General features: G+C 28.3%; 1 protein-coding gene across 1 annotated transcript in view; it reads right to left on the reverse strand.

The window, feature by feature from the left end:
• Positions 1 to 6,701: 6,701 nt before the first annotated feature.
• The window catches only part of LOC113389444, a 22,776-nt gene continuing 6,283 nt past the window's right edge, over positions 6,702 to 23,194 (reverse strand). The window contains exons 2-10 of the mRNA XM_026626477.1: positions 21,286 to 21,622; positions 17,944 to 18,200; positions 17,578 to 17,835; positions 15,026 to 15,319; positions 14,709 to 14,940; positions 12,792 to 12,953; positions 12,296 to 12,447; positions 10,084 to 10,385; positions 6,702 to 7,214 (exon numbers count right to left, since the gene is read on the reverse strand). Of these exons, the coding sequence (XP_026482262.1) occupies positions 6,702 to 7,214; positions 10,084 to 10,385; positions 12,296 to 12,447; positions 12,792 to 12,953; positions 14,709 to 14,940; positions 15,026 to 15,319; positions 17,578 to 17,835; positions 17,944 to 18,200; positions 21,286 to 21,622 (2,507 nt within the window). The remainder of the gene's footprint in view (positions 7,215 to 10,083; positions 10,386 to 12,295; positions 12,448 to 12,791; positions 12,954 to 14,708; positions 14,941 to 15,025; positions 15,320 to 17,577; positions 17,836 to 17,943; positions 18,201 to 21,285; positions 21,623 to 23,194) is intronic.

A 23,194-nucleotide genomic window follows, 5' to 3' on the forward strand; every position in this document is an offset into this window, starting at 1 on the left:
ATGAACAAATGGAGAACATATTTCGCTGGCTCAAAATTCAAGGTTCTTAAATGACCAATAGAATTAGAATTGCATAGTGCCCCAATGGCTCAATTGCAATAAACGCAATTTGCACTTACAAAAATCAAGTTTACTCTTCTGAAATTTAATGATACTTCGTATAGCAACCTTTTAAAATATTATAGGCCTTTGAGAAGTAGCTGAATTTTTGTAATTAAACCACTTCTCATTGGAGTATAGTATTTTAAAGCAATATCCTTTGACTTTTAATTTTTTAAGTTTCATCACATTTTCTAGAGGAGTCAACATGAGGTTCTTGTTAGTTGATATTTAAACATATGTAGTACAGATTTCGCTGGTTAGAATTCACTTCCGAGCTATGGTTACTTAGGCATAGGTTTTTAAAATACCCATAGAACAAGAATTACAAAGTGCCCAATGGCCCATTTGCAAAAAACGCAAATAAATAGTTCCTCATAAATGCAGCTTAACCTTATAAATATTTTAGGAATTTATTTTAATAGATTTTGATCATCTGAACAATAACTTTAGAATAATAATTTAGGAAAAATGTTCTGCGGATTATCACTACTTTAAATTAAAGATTAATTGGACTATTCTCAGATATACATCTTACAAAGATTTGTTTTGTCCAAAGTGTTAGATATGTGTAATAGCTATTCTGGGTGAACTGTTTTAGCCTTAAAAAATAATATTAAACAATTCAAGATACTAGAAAATAAATCATTGCACTTTTAAATAAAATAGGCGTGATGTTGCCCTAATGTTCTTCTGCGATTAGTGCAATTTGGAGGTTAGTTTTCAGCTTTATCAAAAATTTAAATAACACTTTAGGTAAGGCTTTGTAAGTTTTATGACTACCAACACATTGGGAGCCAACATCAAGAAAATATGATTTTTACAAATAAAATGTATGTACCTTAAATACCATATCCTAAACATACTCTTATTTAAGATGTATTTTATATTTTGAGAGACTAATAAAATAACATAGATATGGTATCTGTGAATAGGCCTATAAGTTAAAATTAAGGAAAAAAATATTTTGTGGAACTTAGGTACAAAATTTCCCAAAATCTTCTAACAATTTTAAAAAATTTTGAGTAGATTATAATAAGATTAAGCTGCATTTATCAGCTGAATTTTTTTAATGCACATTTTGTTGTGTTCAATCAACGTATAGGTATATGTTATAGCTTTCTATATATTTATATAATTAATTTATCAATATATATTTATAATATAATAACATTCAATGATGATTTTATAACAAACACATTACGATTTCAGTAGCGTTGGGAAAATGGATGATTTTTCATTCGAATTAGTGGGAAAAGGGCATATAACAAACATTATAATATTTATATATATAATTTATCAATATATCGTTTTTTGTTCCACACTTTTTGTCACATATAAAATACTACGATCAAAATCGAGACGAAATTTGTTTTTGTTTTCACTTAATAATATATTTTTACAGTAATCTTAAATACTATTTATATATTTATATTTATATTTTGGGTGTCGATAGATTCACATATGAAGTGTTCACATTACAATTTTCGAAAGAGACAGTCAATTTTTTTTAGTTTAAGTACATTTTAATATTTTGGTACAAAAAACATCGTCAACAAACTTTTTAGCTTTATTTACACATATACATCATATGGAAATATATATATATATATATATATATATATATATATATATATTTCAAAAATTTTAGTGTTTTAGTGGTGAAATAAATTATGTTTTAAGGGTCTTCATTTATGATATAGCTTTTTTAAATGTGATTTTTTGTCTTATGATGCATTTTACTTTCTCATATGAAGCTTTTTGTTTTGCAAAATAAGTTAAAAAAACACCCACAAAATGCAGAGTTTTAAAAAAGTAGTACCAAATTTAAGTTTAGCAAATTTTTTGCAAGTTCTGACAACACTTGCCAATATCATTTTGAATATACGAAAATAAACATATTTAACAAAGAGATCAAAACTTAAATAACAAAATATAAAAACTCAAAAATTTATAAATGGCTTCAAAATTTTTTACTGTTTTCAAATTTAGTAAATTAAAATGCATTAAGAAGTGTCTATAATTTTTCTTAATATAATAAAACGTTCTAGAGATTATATCAAAAGCTACCGAATAATTTTACAAATCTGTAAATTATGCAATTTTCTTGAGATACAGTTTTTGAAGCAAAATTAGTTAAAAAAATATTCAACGTGTCACAAAATCATAAACTAAATAAAATAGATAAACACAAATTTCACGCAAGTGAAACTTGTTTATATTTTTTAATATATAAAAAATTACCTAAAATTTAAAAAAAATGACTCAAAAATGAATAAATGCCTTCACATCTTTTCATTATTTTAAAATTTGGTAAATTGAGATGTATTGAGAAGTGCTCCTGATTTTTTTAAATATGATGTAACGTTATAGCAAACATAAAATAATTACAAGACTGTAAAATTATTTTCCATAAATGTAAAGTATTTGTTTGTGATATGATACTTTTTAAACAAAATTAGTTAGAAAATGACCAAAGTGTCTCAAAATTAGGATCTAAATAAAATAGATAAAATTTCAGCACGTCTTACTTAAATTTCACAAGTAGTTAAAACTTGTCTCTTCATGGTACAGAAGAAATTTTCAAAAAATTGACTCAAAAAGTATAAATCTACTCACTATATTCAAATTTGGTAAACTAAAAATGTTTTACGATTTACGAAGTATCTATGATTTTTGTTGATTAATTTCAATTATATATGACTTCCAGAAATATTTAAAAAAATCGGCTCAAAAATGTACAATGGTATTAAAAGCTCTTCTCTGTTTTGAATTTTTTTTAATTAAAATAACTTAAAAGGTAACTTTGAATTTACTCAGGTAGCTTATTCAACTTGTTGTCTTTAAAATATTCTACCATAATTCACTTTTAAAATTGCCATCAGACTAAATAATTTTGTTAGTAGGCTACTTTAGCCTAATATTTGTGATCAAATCCGAATCGTGTTGGCCACCGCTCGATAGTAATAGAACAAACTCTGGCCGTTGGTTATAAATAAACAGTTTTCTAAAATATTTTTATATATTATGTAGGCTGAGTTATATTTATAAATTTAGAACAAGGTTTAGCGCGCGAAAAGGAGCACGGGAGCAGTGACGGCGCGCGACTCTGCTCTGGGGCCAGATTTAATGGGGGGATAATTGATAAAGAAACCAGAAATTTGGATACAAAAGTCAATTAGTATAATATTAAAACATTACAATTCCAATTGCTTTCTAAAATCTAATTATTACAACTAATGTTTGTGTAATTTCTGATAAAAATAATATTACTTAACTAAACTGTAAAAATAAAAACTGTAAAATTTTATTAGATGGGTTGAATTCTTCAAAGAATTTAAGTTGAAAATCTTTAAAACTATAGATATAAATTTTTAGTATGAGAATTTTATTTTTGTTAATCCTGAATTTATTCGTCGTGGTAATTTTTTGTATATAGTGCATATGATTTTAGAAGTCTTTAGAAATTTACAAAATAAAGTTTTCATTACTTTTCAAATAAAAAATGATTTGAGAACCAGATTTTAGATTTAAAAGAAAATATTTCAAATTCCAATGTTTCTCAGTCAAGCACACTCATTAAAGACACTTCTTAATAAATCTTAATATACAAATTGTTATAAAAATATTATAAATTAAAATTGATTTTGGTTTGTGACATTTTTATATATGGATATATAATATAAATATTAGAGCATAAATTAGAAAAGTTTGTACATTGAAGGCCATAAAGGAATAATCAAAAATTTAGTCAAAAACTCAAAAAAAGAAAGTCAAAAAATTTAGAGTCTGTGAAATTGGAATTTATTGAAAGAAATAATAATGAATACGTGACAGATAAATAATAAGAGAAAAATAATTTAGAAAAATGTATAAATATGATCGTCAATGTTATTATTGATATGATTTCCATTCTTTTGAATCAATGCTTCAAATTTTTTGCAATAGGTATCCTATATTCCTTACTAAATTAAATTTCTTTATATTTATATAATCCAAATTTAATAACACTTTTTGAATATTGGTGTCATCATATAAGCCAAATTATTTCAGTTCCATAAACTTTTGGATTTTTTAGATCAAGAACCAAATATTTACTAAAAGTACTGATATAGTCTTCAACAACAAGAATAAATTAGTCCTAAAAAGCATTTTATGTTAATTTAATTTTTAAATGTAATAAATAGGAAATTTTTAATATATCATGTCTAAAACTGTGATTGTTAACAAGGCTAAGATATAAAAATTTTATGTCAATAAAGGAAAAAAAAAACATAAATTGATGATAATGGTAAATTAAAAATAAAATTACCCAAAAATCGTAATGAGGTTCATCCAAATTCATATCCATATGACAGATAATAAAATTTTTTAACAAAAAAACAAAATTACCATTTATTTAAATAAATTCGATTTTCCTTTTAAATAAATTGAATCTTATTATGATCATGTCATAAATAAAAATAAAAAAGTAAGTAATAAATAATATCAATTTGAACCGTTTGGAATCATTGACCAAACTGTTGACTGATTTTTCTCAAATTAATTATTACTATTATTTATAAATTAGTAGTTAGAAAAAATACAGTATTTAATTAAAAATTTATATCAATAAGGTACAAATAAATTTAGGTATATTTGATTCTAAAAATGAAATGTATTTCCATACCAATGTATAAATTTGATTGGAATTTTAAAAGTAAGTTCTGATGAAACCGTAAGTTTTCCATAGGTTAATTAAAATTTGTTAGTATTAACGTAATATGGATTTCAAAAATACTTTACCAAAAGATTTATTTTAGTATTTAATTAGCGCAAAATTAAAATTAATTTAATATTAAAAATAATATTAATAATAATCTATTTAAAACATTTCAAATTCTTTTCTTCTATATTATGGAAGGAAAGTTAGCATATTTTATAAATTTGTATAGCAGTACTGTTAATAAAATATTTCTCAAAATCTATCTTTCACACCCAAATCAATATTTATCCCAAAATGTGAAAAAATGACAATGTTGCAAAATGACAGAAAAAAAATTACATCAATTGCTTCAGAGTCATTTTGGTACGTATAAACACTTATATGTTGACTTTTACACTTATAGCTACGTCGGCGATGATTAAAAAATATTTATTCTGATATTTACAATCCGATATTAAGATTTACATTTACACATTACATATTATTTTAATATTTATTAATGAATAACTAGAATTCTAGAAAAACTCGGCGGTAAAACAGCTAGAAAAAATTTTGATTTTTGAGTTTTTCCAGAAACGGGAAGAGACGCATTCTTAAGCTAACACTTAGTACAATATCTTAAGGGAAATTATTTATATATGTTACGGTGGTCCTTAATATGGACATTTTCTAATTTGTTTGCTCCCAAGGGCTCAAATGCTTACAAATGAATGAAAATAAATTCTCTGAAAGTTTTAGCTCTTAATATTTTCCATTTAGATAGTCCGCAATTCACTTAAAACTATCGTTTATTAATTATTACCATATGTCATTAAGTAAATTTTTGCGACATCTGTGATAGCATTTGTAAACTCAAATATTATGACACTTAAAAATATTTATAAAACACTTAACCTCTAATTAAATCCATGTGGACTGTTTAACGAAATATTTATTCATCATGGCATCAAAATTAATTTTGAAGCAAAATATTTAATTAATTGGTGGTGATGACACTCAAATTGCCATCAAAATTACAAGTCTGCTATCACAGACGGCGCAAGTATTTACTTAATGCTATATGTTAATAATGAATATACGAAAATTTTAATTGAATTGTGGACAATCTAAATGTTAATATTAAGAGTTAAAACTCTTAGAGAATTGTTTTTTATTAATTTGTAAGCATTTGAGCCCTTGGGAGCAACGAAATTCGAAAATGTCCATATTAAGGACCACCCTAATTATATAATAAATATATGAAAAAGTTTTACAGTCACCATCATGATTATTATTGCATGTTGCAAACGTAGCCAGAATTATATATTATTTTCGTTATTGCATATATATTATATATTCATAAATGTGTCCTTTACTTTATTTCCCACTCAAAAATGTCATTTTTAGTTAGAAATTGCAGTCCATTATAAAACAAAATCTATCTTTTATATATTAGATAAATTCACAATGCAGAATTTCAAAGAAAATCAGCATTATAAAAGTATCCAATTTAATTGTGCCAAAACAAAGCGCCAAATTCGAAAATCCTAAGCAAATAACAAAACCTAAGTTATTGCTAAGGATAAAAATGCGTATGCCACCAATTTTGTCTCAAAATTCCATTTTGAAGGCTCAAAGCTGACAACACCTATATAAATATACCATACCAACAAAGTTAGAAGTTGCATACCATCGTGCCATATATTTTCAAAATTGCAGAATAAAAGCAAAATAAATTAACCAATTTGCCACATTTTTTTGGTTTTCTTATTATCACCCAGCAATCGTATGCCTAGTGCGGGTGTCATTATCCAAGTATCACAATTTGGTCAAACGTTGACCACTTTCAGAGTTAGTAACATTAAAAATACAATATTATGCAAATTATTTGTGCTCATGTACTCACTTTTTCGTAAATTTACAATCCATAATCAAAACTTTCCCACTCCGAAAACCTCGAATCCTGTTTCTGCAGTCTCTGTTGACAAGCTTCCAAGTAACTATCTTGTATCCTGTACATACCAGAATTCGCCTGGTACATCAAAGTCTCCAGAATCCTTTCGTTTTTAATTGTTTTCGTAGGTAACACAACTCTGATCAACTCTTGAGGCGTTATTCTATACAACTTTAGATCCCTTGCCAATCTTTCCATAGTACACTTGAATTCTACCTTGGCATCCTTACAGGATGCTTTCGTCCTGACTTTGTGCCTGGACCAAGCTAGCATTGCTTCAAATTTTCTAACTTCTGGTATTTCCAGATTTCTAACCATTATCATCTGCACCATGGATTCGGACAGAGATAAAAATTCAGGGCACTGAAATAGGGCGTACGCCCTGGTTTCCACAAATGCAAGGATCATATTGACCAGTTCAGAAGCTGATGTGTAACGCCAGTAGTAGTTCTCTAGGGAGATCAGCATCACACATACCTAGTAAAGAAAGATTATATAATAATTCATAAAGCTTTATATTCAGTCTTTTATCAACGTCCCGAAGGAGAAGTTTATGTTTTCATCAAAAAATCCGATTCGCTAGTTTTATGTTTTCTTTCAAGCCGTTCTGAATAGAATGAAACCAAATTTGGTAAAAGTATGTGTGTGTGTGTGAATAGATTTTTTTGCTGTAAATCGACGTTTTCTCAAAACTACTAGACCTACTTCAAAAATTGAAAGGCTATTCGATGTATCTCGATGAAGAATAATGGCGTTTCTTTATAAATAGCAGAAAAGTGAAAAATTTTTTGTCCACGTTGTAACTCGCAATTCTGAATCGATTTTGAAAATTCAAAACCCGTTTGATTAGCTTTTGGTAAAGATCGGCCTGATCGTTTTCTTGTAATAAAGTATTAAAAAGAATTTTTTTAGCGGGAAAAATCGGTTTTTACTGTATAAATGGAAAATGACATATATACTAGATGGAAGCAAGAGTTTTGATACTTGGAATCATATGGGTTCGATAAAAATTTTGAATCATATCAGTCTGTTATAGTTGATTCTGTGTTATATTTTGTCTAATGTATATATTAATTTAGATTATTATATCAAAGTATATATTAATTTAGATCAATGTGACTTCTTGTTAAAGAAGTGAATTGCTCTACTCAAACAAAAAAAGAGTTTTTAGCCCTAGAAGTCACAAATAAAATAACAAAATTTTCAGAAATATTAGGGCACTTTTAAATGACAAATCAATAGACGTCCTCAGCTTTTAGCAATCCTATTTTAATAAACCAAAAAATAATTAAATATTTGAAATTAATTAATTGAAATTATTCAAAATAGAATAAACTCGGAGTTTTGTTTAATTGTTTTTAGAACTTAAAAAAATTACATTAACAAGTATGTATCAATATGTATCTAATTTCTTTTTACTTAATTAAAAGTTAAAAGTTTTTTTTATTAAAACATGTATTATTTTCATTTATCGGTTTTAACTCTTCTTTCACTATCATAATACAAATTAACTATTATTACTTTGTTCTACTAATTAAAATTAAAATAAATTTGTTTACTATTCATTCAATTGAACAATAAATAAATTCAGTCAAAATCTGCTTTAAATCACTGCAAAATCAAATTTTGCCAATATTTTTTTTTATTACAGAATATTTGAGCAAAAAATTGATTTTTTATATAAAATTCAAAAACCAGTTAAATCCGGATCTCTGAGAAATTTATAATTCGAAAACCGGTTTACTGAAATGTCGGTAGTAGATACCATGGTCTTATAGATCATACTAAAATATAACGGCCCTACGACAAGTCGTTTAATTTTACAAATTCGTCAAAGTTTGCAAAAAATAGCATCGTTTTTTTGGCGTTTGCCAAAAATAGAACTTTCATCGACGTTTGCTCAAAAACGCCTGAACCGATGTCAAAAATTTAGAAGCCAATCGATGTATTTTGATATGGATTATCTTTTCTCAGTTTTGTGCGATGATCGTCTGAGCCGTTCTTTGTAAATAGCAGAAAAGTGAAAAGATTTTCGTCCACCTTTCTGCTCTCAATTTTGAATCGATTTTAAAAAATCAAAAACTGTTCGAAAGATATTGATTGGGTATGATATGATTAGTTTTAGGTAAAAGTCTACCAGACCATTTTTTTGAAATTAACCGGTGAAAAAAACGTACTGATTTTCATGAACCTTTTATGGAAATAGATATCATGGTCTTATGGAGCGTCCATTGATTACGTGAAGCTTTTAGGGGGAGGGGGGTAGGACAAATAATCACAAAAAATCACGTGGAGGAAGGGAGGGATCTAGTAAGATATCACGTGTAATTACTTTTTACCTGAATTCTCAAAAAGACATACGATTTTTTAGTAAATTCGAAAAAAAAAAATTACGTTACTAAACTAACTAACGGGGGGTAGTTTTAAATATCACGAAGTATCACCAAGAGGGAGGGGGGTCCAAAAATTCTTATAAAACATACTAAAATGTTACGGCCATACGACAAATAGTTCAATGTTAAAAATTTATCAAAGTTTGAGAAAATATTATAGTCAAAATTTGTGTCAAAAGTTGCTTTTGTGATGTGATGAGTCAAACATCATCAATTCATTAAATTTTAAAATAATAAGCTACAATTTTAGAGCATACAAGCACGTGTCTCTGCATTATAATTAATATAATTACAGTTAATTTAAATGTGTTTGAGAAGGTTCTATTCAAAATCACAATGTTTAGATTTAATTAAAAGCAATAATTTTATTTTTGAAATTAAACAGTTGAAAATTTCATCTAATTATCCAAATTTCAATTTCGATTGATTAAGTCAAATCTTACACATTTCAGGAAGTTCATGCAACTTGCCATAAGACTAAATTCAAGGTGACCACATTTTCCGGTTTGGTCGGGATAGTTCCGGATTTCTACCTTCTGTCTCGGGTTTTTCTAAAAGCAAATTTTGTTTGCGGATTTAGACCTTTTGTCGCGGATTGTCCCGGTTTTTCAAAAATTAATAGGTAAATTTACAAAAGTTATGAAAATAAGCGAGCAAGTGTGATTTTTTTATTGAAAAGAATTTTATGCAAAGCTCAAAAACGAAAAAAACCATATAGATCCAAAAATATCATAGACAAAGAAGTATTACATATAATCAAATAATAAAGTTCTTACCGAAGGTCCGCATTTCCGATTTAAAAAAATTGATTCATATAAAAAAACTATTACACCCACCCTCCCCCGTCCCGGATTAGCATAACTAAAAATTGACGTCAAAGGTTTTGACTTAAAAATATATGGTCATCTTACTAAATGTCACTTTCAACTAGTTATTTTAAATATGATTCTTACCACATCGATCCTCAAAAACTGTTTCGCATGATGGAAGCACGCCTGCAAAAGTTCAGGTAAATCGTAATGTTCAGCTGCACAAATCAGACCAGGTATCGTAGCGCAGGTCAAAGGACAACTACCAGTATGCAGGTAGTCCAGAAGTACTCGGAATGTGTCAGGGTCGAACTCAATAATCGAAAATTCAGTCTGAGCTAATTTGGCTCTGTCTACTTTTTGAGCATCTGCACAGACCGAGAGACGAGGCACTGGTAAAGGTTGCAGAGCAGACTTGTCTTTGCTGCCGTCTTTGGATTCTTTATCTAGAAAATATAATAAATAGTAAATAAATCTTTCTACAATGTATTAAGATACTGATAAAAACAATTGCATAAATTAACACGATAGTAACGGTTTGAATGAACTTATAGAAAAATGTGCTTCTATATTAATTAAATATACTTTATAATGAAACAGTAATATAACACGATAGACTACGGATAATAACACGAGTTTATTAATAACTCCAAAAGCATCCAATATAATATTTTGTTTTGATATCAATTCATTTCATTAAGTTTACTCGACAAACAAACGCGGAAACAAATCAGAGAGATTTTATTCACTTGTCCAAAATCATATCTCGCGTAAGGGTGCAGGATTGCAGGGTACAGGGTGCACTAATATCCCATACTAATATTTACCGTTTACCTAAAAATAATAATTATTGTTTTTTAAATTACTTTTCACTCCAAAATGCCTATACATAAACATGAGCGATGTTAAATGTAGAACTGCTTTAAATAAAATGAGGAGTCTCAATTCCCACACTATATTGGAAATTGAAGTCTTTCAAAAGGTATAATATTATAAATTCAGAAAATATTAATACATAGTATCCGCGGTAAAAGTAATATCACCTTGGATTTTTGCACCCAAAATAATTGTTCCAATAATGTTGCCTATAATTTTTATAATCTCGTATCATATTTGACCTGGCTTTTAGAAATTATAATATATAAATTACATTTTTCTTAGTAATAATTTAATATACATTATTACCAGGAACGCTTCTGGGGTCCTCTGCGCCAACAAGCTATTTTTTTCTAGCGCCCCGCCGATATTATTTTACTTGTTTTAACAGTTTATTAATAAAATTATTATCATTGATTAATAATTGGCTTTTGAAACATTTTACTTATTTATTTTTGACATTTCATGCGATTTATTCTATTGAGCAAATCATAGATAGCAAAAAAATTCTAGCCTTTCATTATTGAACATAACCATAGCATAAACACACTGGTACATCATATTGGATTATTTTAATTAAATTTTTATTATTTGAGATATCCAAAATTGCATCTTAAACTTACCCTAATTGATATCGTAAGAGCCAAATTGTATGTATTCATCTTTACTTTCGCATTTGTTGTTTTAAAGTAAAATTTTAAACGTATTTTGAAAATATTGTGCAAAGATTAATGAAAGATGCAAAGAAATTATATATTTTTTGAATTATATTGAAAAAAAAACTTTATTAAAAATTTCATATCCGAATCTTGTGTTGGCGCCCCCTAAGGCGTGCGCTCGTATTTTTTGCATGCGTCGCATTCAAGGTAGAACCGGCCCTGATTATTACTTTATTTCATATTTTAAGTGAATTAATTTCTCAAATCCAGTTCATATGTGTATCATTCAATCTGCCATACATATCCTGTATCTTATATTATTTAAATTTTTGGCACATCTCAGCTGCTCTTTGGTAATAATAATGTAGACATTTCATTTTTTTATTCATAATTATCAATTTATTATACATATTCTCATATTGTCTAGGCTCATAAGTAAATATATAGTATATATATATATATATATAGTCCCAAATATATTCAATGTCAAACAATGACATCTCGTTTTTTGCAATTTTTTCCATTTATATCTACAACATTAATATATTTTTATAATCTCATACGTATTAAAAAAATCCCTTAACACTCTCCAGAAAGATTTATCAAAATCCGAATAATCGTTTAGGATTATATGTAAGATATATATCAGAAGAATACAGAAAATAAAAAACCAGGTCGTAGGACAATAATCCAATATTATTTAAAAAGTAGACTAGGAATACTGGTGTAACAAAAAACCTGGAGTGTTTTCTTAAGGAATGATAAACTTCCCTACCAAGGACTGGAATGCATAGAACTAGTAATAATGATTTATTACTTACTAGAACAATCGTGCGAACTGGCCCACTTTTTCTTATCATCAGCATGCAATTGCGAATGCTGCTTCCTGATAGACCTGCCCCAGCCTGCAGTTATAGTTCCAAGGCGAGAGAAGGCGCGTTTTACCATCGGAGAACTAGGTACACTCTTTGGTCTATATAAAATAAATTAAAGTTATACAAAAATTCTTAATATTCAACAGTATCCAAATGAATCCTAATCTGCAAAGTCTTTATTAACTCGTAATACTTCTAAAAAAATAAATTGAATCATTCTACCCGAGAGGATGTTTGATTGGATTTCTTCGTCTTGTTCGAATGAACAAGTGTGATTACCATACTATTCTTAGAATTTAAAGCAACAACAATTTTAATAATAATAAATAATCAAATTCAGTTGGGTCTCAGTGGGTCCAAAATGTTGGCAATTAAACTCCACACTTGTATGTTTTTAAATAAGTTATAGAATACTTTATAAAAGTTGAAATATTTTGTTTACCTGGGCGATTCTATATCAGGCACTTGCAAAAAGTTACTGCTTTTCGGTCGAGCTGCTTGCGGAGAAAGCAGAGGCGGAACAGGACGGGCTAAAAGCTCTGCCACGGGTACTTGTGGTGATCCAAATCCAGTTTGGATACCGTACAACATCTCTTGGAACACCCTGGGATAAAGAAAATAAATCATATAACATATATTTTTATGTGCTGAAAGTCTTATGATCAAGTCAAGCACATAGTCCAAAATATTTTGTTTATGTTTTAGGTGAATATTATTGAATTATAATTAAATTGTAGTTAGTAGTTTTGTTGTTTGTAGTTATATTTATACACAAAAACGTTATTAAACGGGGCGCAAGTGTTACTAGAAACTCAATATATAAAATTTTTTGAAATATTAATATGAAAATTCACTTTTAGTCGTTATAGCACTCTCGTTTTGCAAATCATATTTTTCTCAAACACGGTGCTCTGAAAAAACTCATATGTATAATTATACACTCATTGTTATTTATAAAACATTTTCTAGGTTATATTATTTTTTATTTATGTTATTTAAAATCAGAACCTAAATTTGAAATCGATCAAAGTGACATTTTGTTGAATAAATTATTCCCAGTTATCATTTTCTAGAATCAAAGAATGGTTAGTAGTATATAAAGGCCTGGGGTTGAAAAGGTCCACCACTGATGTCTCAAAAACCATTAAAGTTAAGCATTGTTCAACAACAATATTTGGAAAAGAAAAAAGATGCATAATCAGCTATAACCTTGATTCTTATGACTTTGCTATCAGGAGATAAACATTAATTTTTGAAAATCCATAATTAAAAGTATTTTCTTCCGTTGGTAGTTTTTTTTATCATTAATCAAAAATGTAATTATTTTGTAAAATATTTTTAAATCAAAATAAGACATTAAACCTGTTTGCCACCTGGCCGTTACAAGTTACCCCGCCTATAGGGTAAAAAGGTCTAGATAATTTTGTTTGAAATATATCACAAAAAGCACATTTCTACAATGATGAAGTAGCTGGCAGTTTTACTGAACGTAGTCAGTTAATGTTTGTTTGAAATGTGTTATTTGTTGTGATAAAACTGTTTTGGTTTTCAGAATGTAGTTTATATTTGCTTAAAGTCAAATTGGACCTTTGTGCCTCGCCCTGCTTTACATATTTACTTTTTATTAAATTTCTTTCAATTCATCGAATATTACTTGAAACTTTTCAAAGAGCAGGTCAAAGAAGAAATACTTAATTCAATTTTAATCTCTCCTCGCAGAAATTGCAAAAATTTTGTATAAGCTCAGTAATATTATTTACAATTATACACAAAATCCAGAATCCAAAAAGAATCTGAAAAACTTGAAACGTAATCAATAAGTCGAAAGACCAAAAAAAACTTGGATTGGATTATACCATATTTTCTATAGAAAAAGTATAAAACTTCCTGTTTGATTGTGTTGACAAAATATAGACAAACTAATGTGGTTTATTATTTTTATAATACCTCGTTGTATATGGCATTCAAACAACACATCCTTACACACTTAAATTAAAGTATTAATTTTCTAGATTTTCTACTAGAAAATGTTTGCAAAATACCTTACTTAGCAAAACAACGTTTGCCGGGTTAACTAGTATATGATAATTTTGATTAACAAGTAAATTCATTAAAGTCATCTTTTATACCATCCTGCCCAAATGCACTGCGGATTACATGTAAATGTAATCATAATATATCGCATACTACATATACTGAAAAAAATTGTCATTAATTGACAAAATATGAAGTTTTCTTTAGCTGATCGCTTTTGCAACAATAAAAGTCCATAAGAGACCTTTCTGTTACTACAATGAGTTTATTTAAACCTTGTTGAATTGTAATAATAATAATAAAAAAAATCTATTCTTTATCTCACCTGCTCCTAACTCCAAGTATGGCTCTGACTCCAATAAACTTGACTTTCTGTTTAGACTGGCCTACCATGAATACTACATCAAACAATTGACCATTGGCCAGAGCATTTGCTTCACTATTCAGGAACATTCTCGTAAAATCTTTAGCCAATTCATCATAATCCTCGAATTGATCCCTCACGGAGTCCAAAAGTGGTGAACTAGGTCGCATGTGACCTATTGGTCGCCACGAACCTAAAAAAAAGAAAACAAATATATAAAAATCATATTGAGAACTGCACCAATATTATTAAAATAAATATTTATCTCTATTACTGACCTCTTCTATAAGGCTTGGGTATTTGTCCAGTCTCCGCATGGTTAGCCAAATTGGCGACAATATCTTCCAGCATCTGCGATCTGGTGCGTTCCTGCATTCTGGCGAATTTTGGGGCCGAATAACTGGCTCTTTCTCCGTTAACTATTTTAGTTAGGAGCCATTCTCTGAACATTGGACCTTTGTTGAATACACTTTGCTCCCAAAGGTATGGTTTGTAGGCTCCAACCTCATCGCGGGTCACAACGGAGACTTCGTACCGAGTGGGTCTTCGTTTTATGCGGGCTGATACTCGAACTAAAATATGGAAGAAAATATGAAATATTAAAGAAAAATAATGATACTTAAAAATGAACTTATAATTTAATAACAATAAGTTTTAATATACTTCGAAGTGTTAGAAGAGCGAAGCCGCGTTTTGGAATTTTGCTTCGACACTTTTTAAGGTAAGGAAATATTCGATGGATTAAGCAAAAATTTATTCAATCAACTATATATTAAAATTCATGTTCTATTCGACTGTTTGTATTATATAGAGTCTCAAACTACTGATCTGATTTTAAATTTGATCTCAATTTACAATCAAGATATTATTGGTGCTGAATTATCAATTACTTGATAGACACGTAAGAAAAAAATACAGTAAATGTTGGCGGTATCAAGATTTAGCTATTTCTAGTCCATGAATAAAGAAGTTGATATATACTAAAAATAAAAGGGTATTTTGAGCTAATAGGGCAACTTTAGACAAAATCTCAAGAAACCAGAGCAACATGGCTCCAAATATTGAAAGTGAAAAAATCTGATGACTTAATTTTTGAAGTTTCAAGTGGTCATTGTAAAAATTTTTTTCGAAAAGTATCCACTATGGTTATTTTCAAGATGTAACGTTCACCAGATACTGAACAGGTAAATCACTTCTATCAATCATATGCCAAATTGTTTTATTATCATTGAAATATTTACATCGAATGCCTTTGAGAAATGATCAGAAAAGTTAGATTTTTTACAAAAAGCAAAAAAATCTGAAGGAGTTATTTATAACTTCCCGAAGAAAAAGTTTGTTTTCATCAAAAAAATCGATTGGAAATCGTGCTGATTTGTTTTTGATAAAGATCGGCCTGGCCGTTTTCTTGGAATAAAGTGTAATTTTTTTTGAAGGTAGATACCATAGTCTTATAGATCATACTAAAATATTACGGTTCTACGACAACTCGTTTAACTTTGAAAAAACGTCAAAGGTAGGAAATATTGGTCGCGTTTTTTTGCCTTTTGTCAAAATTAGACCTTTCATCAATGTTATCTCAAAAACGGTTGAGTAGATTTTAAAAATTTAAAAACCATAATAAAACTTGATAAGCACTTTCGTCGGTTAGATTCTTGATATGATCGGCTAAGCCGTTTTTTGCAATTAGCAAAAAAATAAAAAAAAAAATTCAGTCCACCGTTTTAGCCAAAAATTTTGAACCGATTTTAAACATTCAAAAACTATTCAAAAGTTATTATTTGGGAGTCGTGCTGATCAGTTTTGGTCAAAGATTGGCCGAGCCGTTTCTTCGTAATTAACTGTTGAAATTTTTTTTGATGAAACTTTTCATGCCGATAGATATCATGGTTCTGAACAACATACTACAATTTTACATTCCTTCGGCAAGGGGTTTAGTTTTAAAAATTCATCAAAGTTTGAACAAATATTATAGTCAAAATTTGTGTCAAAAATTGCTTTTGTGATGTGATGACTCAAACACTATCAATTCATTGAAATTTATAATAATGAGCTACTAATTTTAGGACATACAAACACTAGTGTCTATGCACTATAAAATATAATTACAAATATTAAAAATATGTCTGAAAGATATCAATTAGAAACAGGAATGTTTAGATTCAATTGATAGCGATAACCCTATTTTCCAAATGAATAATTGAAAATTTCATCTGAATATCTAAATCTCAAATTCGATTGATTAAGTCAATTATTACACATTTCGGAAAGTTCATGCAAGTTGCCTTAAGGCTCAATGCCACTTTCAACTAGATTATCTACTCATTTGTTGGCATGTTATATTATCTTTTTATTCATATTTTGTAGTTCAAATCAGAATGTGATTTTACCTAAATGTAAAGTTTGACAATACTAAAACATAGATTGTTATTAAACTAAAAATATAGTGCTGAAGTGTTTGGAATTATCTATAATTATAAATGATCAATAATATTTATAATATTCAGCAACAAACTTAGAGAATGTCTGAAGATCAAAGCAATTTAAAGGCAAATAAAATAATACATAAATTATTAAATCTCTTCATACAATTTTATGGTTTTTGATGCTCGAAAGTTAAAAAAAAAACTGCCAACTTAGAGATGTATTAACCCTTTACACTAGCTAAATGCAGAATTAATACGTATTTTGTCGCCAGACGGGCAGCATCCGAGTGAAAAAGGTTAAATGGTGTATTGCTTCTATTTTTGTGACTATTACTAAATTTCCTCACAATTTCTTCATAACTTTCCACTTATTTCTACCAAGTTTTACTGCAAATTTTACTCACCTAAAATAAACGTATGCAAAAAATGACTTTTAATACAAGCAGGACTAAACGAAGTATTATCGGCTTCTAAAAACACGACACAAACGATATCGTTCCCTATGTGTCGTTTTCTCTGTAATTTTTGAGGATCATGTCTTTCATAAGGCAAATGTGTGGACACGTGGAACATTATTTCAATATTTCTCCAATTCGTGTAAACCGAGTACAGCCCTGTCAAATCGTGGACGGTGTCCAGGCCGCCTTTGTATTTATCAAAACCTGGAAATGGATAGGAAAATAAATACCAGGACCAAGTTAAAAATCACAATTGTTAACAATTAAAATATTGGCAAATGTTTGCTTAAAATATATTATTAAAATGTATACCTTTTAATCTAACTTTATCTCCCAAGACTTGTAAAAATTCATCAAATAACGGCGAATTATCATTATTATCCAAAATTTCTTCTTCAGTATATTGGCCTTCTCGTACATAGATGACACCAACTTTTAGTTCACTTTTGATAAAAACTTGGTCCAATTTTAACAATTCTTCTGGAGTATCTGGTAACTGACCAAGGACCAGAGGTGGATTGATGTTGACCTCTTTGCCAAGAGATCGGACTACTTCTTCACGATTATACCTAGAAAAATATATAATAATTATTATATCGGTATATTCAAGCAGGGTTTTGGTAAATATTTTCAGTAAAAATGCTTCTATTTCGAAATGATTGGCAACGCTTATAATATAACTAAAATTCTATGACTGAAAGTAGGTACATGAGCGAAGTTGAACTCATATTCAAATTTAAAATTGTGAATGATTTTGCAAAAAACGAGATTATTTTGCTAATGAAGTTACCACTTTTTCTCAAAAAATTAAAGTAGTCAAATGTGTCTAATTTCATATACATTTTGTAATACATAATATATTTTTATAGTAGTCATTTTTATCAGTTCAGAGTCATTCATGTGAAAGGATAGTTAAATTTTGAATGCTTTAAATGTTGTACTCACTACTTAAAATTTGTATTTGCTACCTAAATTTTGAACTTACCACTTTGTATTTTTTTGCAAATGTTTTATAATATACTATATGCAAATATGAAATTGATAATAATGAATGAGTTTGATGTGTTCTGCATTTGGCATAATCAACACAGGATATTTTTCATTGAAATTGCATTACTAAGTAAATTATATTAGTGATCAGATGTAATCTAAATCTAGTGCCCAATTTTAATTCATTCTTATTTCCAACTATACCACATCATTATTTCTTCATATGAAATATTGTATAGTTAAGTTTTGAAAGTTATCATGATTGTTAAATTATTGCAAAGGATGAAACTTTCATCAAAATTTGAGGAACTTCAAAATGTTGTACTATAGTTTTGTTAAATGGTAATAGTTACCGGAAATGATATAACTTACCATATGATTAAATAGATTATAAATAAATTATTTCTTCTACAATATAAAAATATATACTTCATAGGGGAGGCTAGAGTTCATGTTTTTGCTATTAAGTAGGACTGCTAATTTTATCCTTAAGTTATTCTGAATTGTTTGACACTCATATTGCAAAAGTATGTAGGTATCTTCGTATGTGAGACAAATTTTGACTTTTTGTAGAAGTTTTTACAAAAACGGCTGCTCTGATTCCACAAATTTTAAATTCATTTGATGAAGAAGAATTGTCGTTGCTAAATTTTTGCGAGCTATTTCTTTATGCAACAATTTTTGTTAAAGTTTTTACTATAAGTCCTGAACCGATTTCCAATATTCAATAACTATTCGAAAGATGTAAATTCGAAATTGAACTGATTAGTTTTCAGACAAAAAAAAAACCTTTAGATTTGAAATAAACAGTTAAAAAATTTGAAGTTAGAATTCCAACCAACTTACTTTAAGGCACATTTATAGAAAAATTTATATACCATTTCTGTAACAATTTTGTTTATCATTAGAAACTGTTTTAAAAAATTAAACATTTTGAATAAAAGTGCCATGCATTAGAAATGAAATATTGGGGAACACTCAAAAATCGTTGAATAATTTCCCCGAAGATTCGAACTGGCAACTTGTAACATAGATATCAAAAATAGTAATAAAATCCAATTTAACTGTTGATATGTACACTAGAATCAAAGAATTTAGTAGGTGCTGAAAAATCAAAACAAAATTATGCATTTTGAACTTGCTGCTTCTTTATGCATTTCTAATTTGTTATTTCTTAAACCTTAAAAAATTTAAGCCAACTTCTAAATTTTTGCTTTAATATTTACTTACTGGATATAAAAATTAACACGAGATATATTCACCAATAACTAACTACCACAAAATCAATTAACTAATTATTTTAGAAAAAAAAGGTTCTCTGTTTGAATAACAAAATTTAAAATTCAGTAAAGTTCAAATTAACATTTTAATAATTTTTGTAACTTGTAAAATGCAATAAAAATTGCATTATTTTAAAAACTACAAATAACTTATCTATCTGGAATAAAAGTTCGAAGATCTTATCAAATTTAAAATTTAATTTGCATATAAAAATCTTATTGGACCACAAAAGATACCAGCTAATTCATTACCCTTCTTTCCGTAGGGTAAGTTATAGGTAGTAATCATCCAATAATTCAAAGTAAATTTATTTGCATATCTTTACGTTTCAGAGGTTTCTGAACATTTTGACATACCTTAGAGAGAATGGATATATCCATTTGTCTAGCAATTTTCCTCAAGGCACAATGCCATTCACCATTAGTTTTAGTAGGAAAAAGACATTTTTAACCTCCCGTTTAAATTTTGTTGCATATCTTTACGTTTCAAAGGTTTCTGATCATTTTGGCAAACCTCAGAAAAAATGGATGTGTGTGTGCGTAGTATGTATGTATGTTAGGATACAATTTTTCGTCAACGATTTCGGGCGCACAAATCAACCGATTTGAATGCTTAAAAAAACATTCGATTTCTATTTGAATGAATCAAAAATCATTTTACTTGTAATGACGAAATTACAAGATATTTGATGAAACTTTTGGTAACACAGGTCTAGCGGTTTCGGAAATACAGAGGAAAAAATGAAAAAAAATTATATTTGGTGGTTAAAAATGAACATTAGACATATGCATATCAAATTATAAGATATTTGATGAAGTTTTTAAAAAATAGTAGTAATTTTTTTGTTACAATTTTGTTGGGTTACGTACCAAGATTTTTAATTTTCAAAGTTTACTTATACGGTTAAAAAAAATTTGCAAAATTATCAAATTTTTTTTTCAAAATTTTTAAAAATATACAATGTTTTATACTTCAAATACGAATTTTAAATTTACAATTCAGTTTCAAAATGTTTATATTTCAAATGCGTTATTCTAATCGTAAGAAATATATCCTCAGACGGATTTATTCGGCACCTCTTGCTAATGTAAACTTTCTCAAGTACTTTAGGCGATAAGATCCTCACTGTATATTTTATGAACGATAAAATAAATAGTGATTGTAATTAGCTATTTGAAAATGTATGAGACAATTGTTGTAAATCATTGATCAATTTTTATTGATTACTGATTTTTTTTCCTCGAATATATAATTCTGATACGGGAAGTTCCAGCAATTTGCTTTAAGGCACGATGCCACTCACCCCTAGTTTAGTAGAAAAAACATTTTCTTTTCATAAATAATAAAATTACAATAATGTTTTTTCCTATTTTTTCTACTCACCTGTCTGCAAAAACGCAAGACGCCGGTATCAGCCCATGCACCGTGTAACTTATGGCCCTCACCAATATCCTAAACTGATCTCTTCCATTCAAAGTCTCTTGCTTTATCGACAATATCACTGGTCCCAAATCTTCATCATTGGTGAAATAATTCCAGTGTTCTGTACCATAGAAATACTTCTCGTAAGTTTCTTGTTCGACACTGGTCAACTCGAATCCTGCCGAATTGTCCCACTGTTCTTCGATGGCAGTACGTTCTCTGGGACTTGCTACTTCTTCGTCATCGAGGTCGTCGTCGTACTCTTCCTCGTCGTCTTCCTCATATAAATCGTTGTAACCTGGGATAGAAGGTAACAGTTAAATTTAGATTTATGAAAGTATATGAGATTGTGAAGACTTAGTTAAAAAGATAGTACTTAGGAATATTGATTGGAGTACCATCACCCCAGATGGATGTTATCGATAGAATTTATTAAGTTGCTGATATCTTCTTAAATTAATTATGAGAGATACCAAGTGCCTGATTGTGGTACTGGCTTGATAGAATTTGCTGAACTTATGGATTGTCTATTTATTGGAATGCATTAACCTACATTTGCCTATCATACTACAGCTTAATTATGAAATTATTTAAGCATAATTTTTTGTAAATTTTGAACTATTCGTGTAATATTATATTTGTTATATTGATTCAAATACATATTATTGCGTTAATATTTAAAAGTTAAAATAATTTTTGTTGACCCCACATAAGCAAATTTTAAGAGAATGGACTTGAATTTTCATTACAACTTAAGTACATTACGTAGTACATTATTTTGATTCTGCAAAAAATTATTGTTTCATCTTCAACTTTTAACATATTTTTCTGATATATCAAAAATAACGGAAATATATAGAAGTGATAGTAACCATAGTATAGAAATTATTACTCGGAATCATATTAAAAAAAAATTAATATACCTTTTATTTAATATTAGTCCGGATTATAGAATGGTTATTTTTATTTTGAAAAAGTTGGAATTTTTCAAAATTTGTACTGATGACTACGTTCTACTTATGTTGATCAAATAATTGATTTTAGATCTCAAATATATACGTACTACATAAAATTAAATGCAGTGTTAACTTCCACAGATTTATTATCAACTTGAAATAAAAAAATAAAGTATATCTAAAGCTGATGTAAAATGTTATAATTTAAGAAAATATCACATTTTTTGTAATTTACTAAATTTTAAAGTTATAATAATCGCATAAAAATCGAAATATTTATATATCTGTACGTTACAAAGGTTTCTGAACATTTTGCCATGCCCTAGAAAAAAATGATGTATGTGTATGTGTGCGGATACAAATTTTCGTCGACGATTTCGGGAACTATAGTCAACCGATTTAAATAATTGAAAAACATTCGATTCTTATTGATAATGAGACGTGCTGATTAGTTTTTGACAAAGGCAGGTCGAGCCGTTTTGAAGATAAAACGCAAAAAGCGCAAAGAATGGTAATTGATTTTTTGAGAGAACGGAGCGTTCAATTTGCATAATTCAAAAAACATATTATTTCTATTAACGAAAATAAGAACTTATGAATGTAAGGCTCCAATAAAAAAGATTGGCGTCATTTGGCGGATAAAAATGAGCATGAGACATATGCACATCAAATTATCACATATTTTATAGATATTTTAATAAGAATAACTAGTTTTGTTCACTTTTCTTTGGGTTCCAAACTATTGCTTATCCGTTATACTGCGACGCGGCGCCTACGCAACTTACGCTTCCTTACCTAGGCTTCAATATTTTGTTCATACGCAACTAAAGTATCGCGATTGCTTTGAAAAAAAAATATTTCAAAAATTTAAAAAAATCCTCAAAATAGTTTTTTTTTCAAAGCTCTAAAGAAAA

The sequence above is a fragment of the Ctenocephalides felis genome, unplaced genomic scaffold (assembly GCF_003426905.1).
Source record: "Ctenocephalides felis isolate EL2017-DRISC unplaced genomic scaffold, ASM342690v1 CF-g0.4_SCAFFOLD_03573, whole genome shotgun sequence".
Lineage (NCBI taxonomy): Eukaryota > Metazoa > Arthropoda > Insecta > Siphonaptera > Pulicidae > Ctenocephalides > Ctenocephalides felis.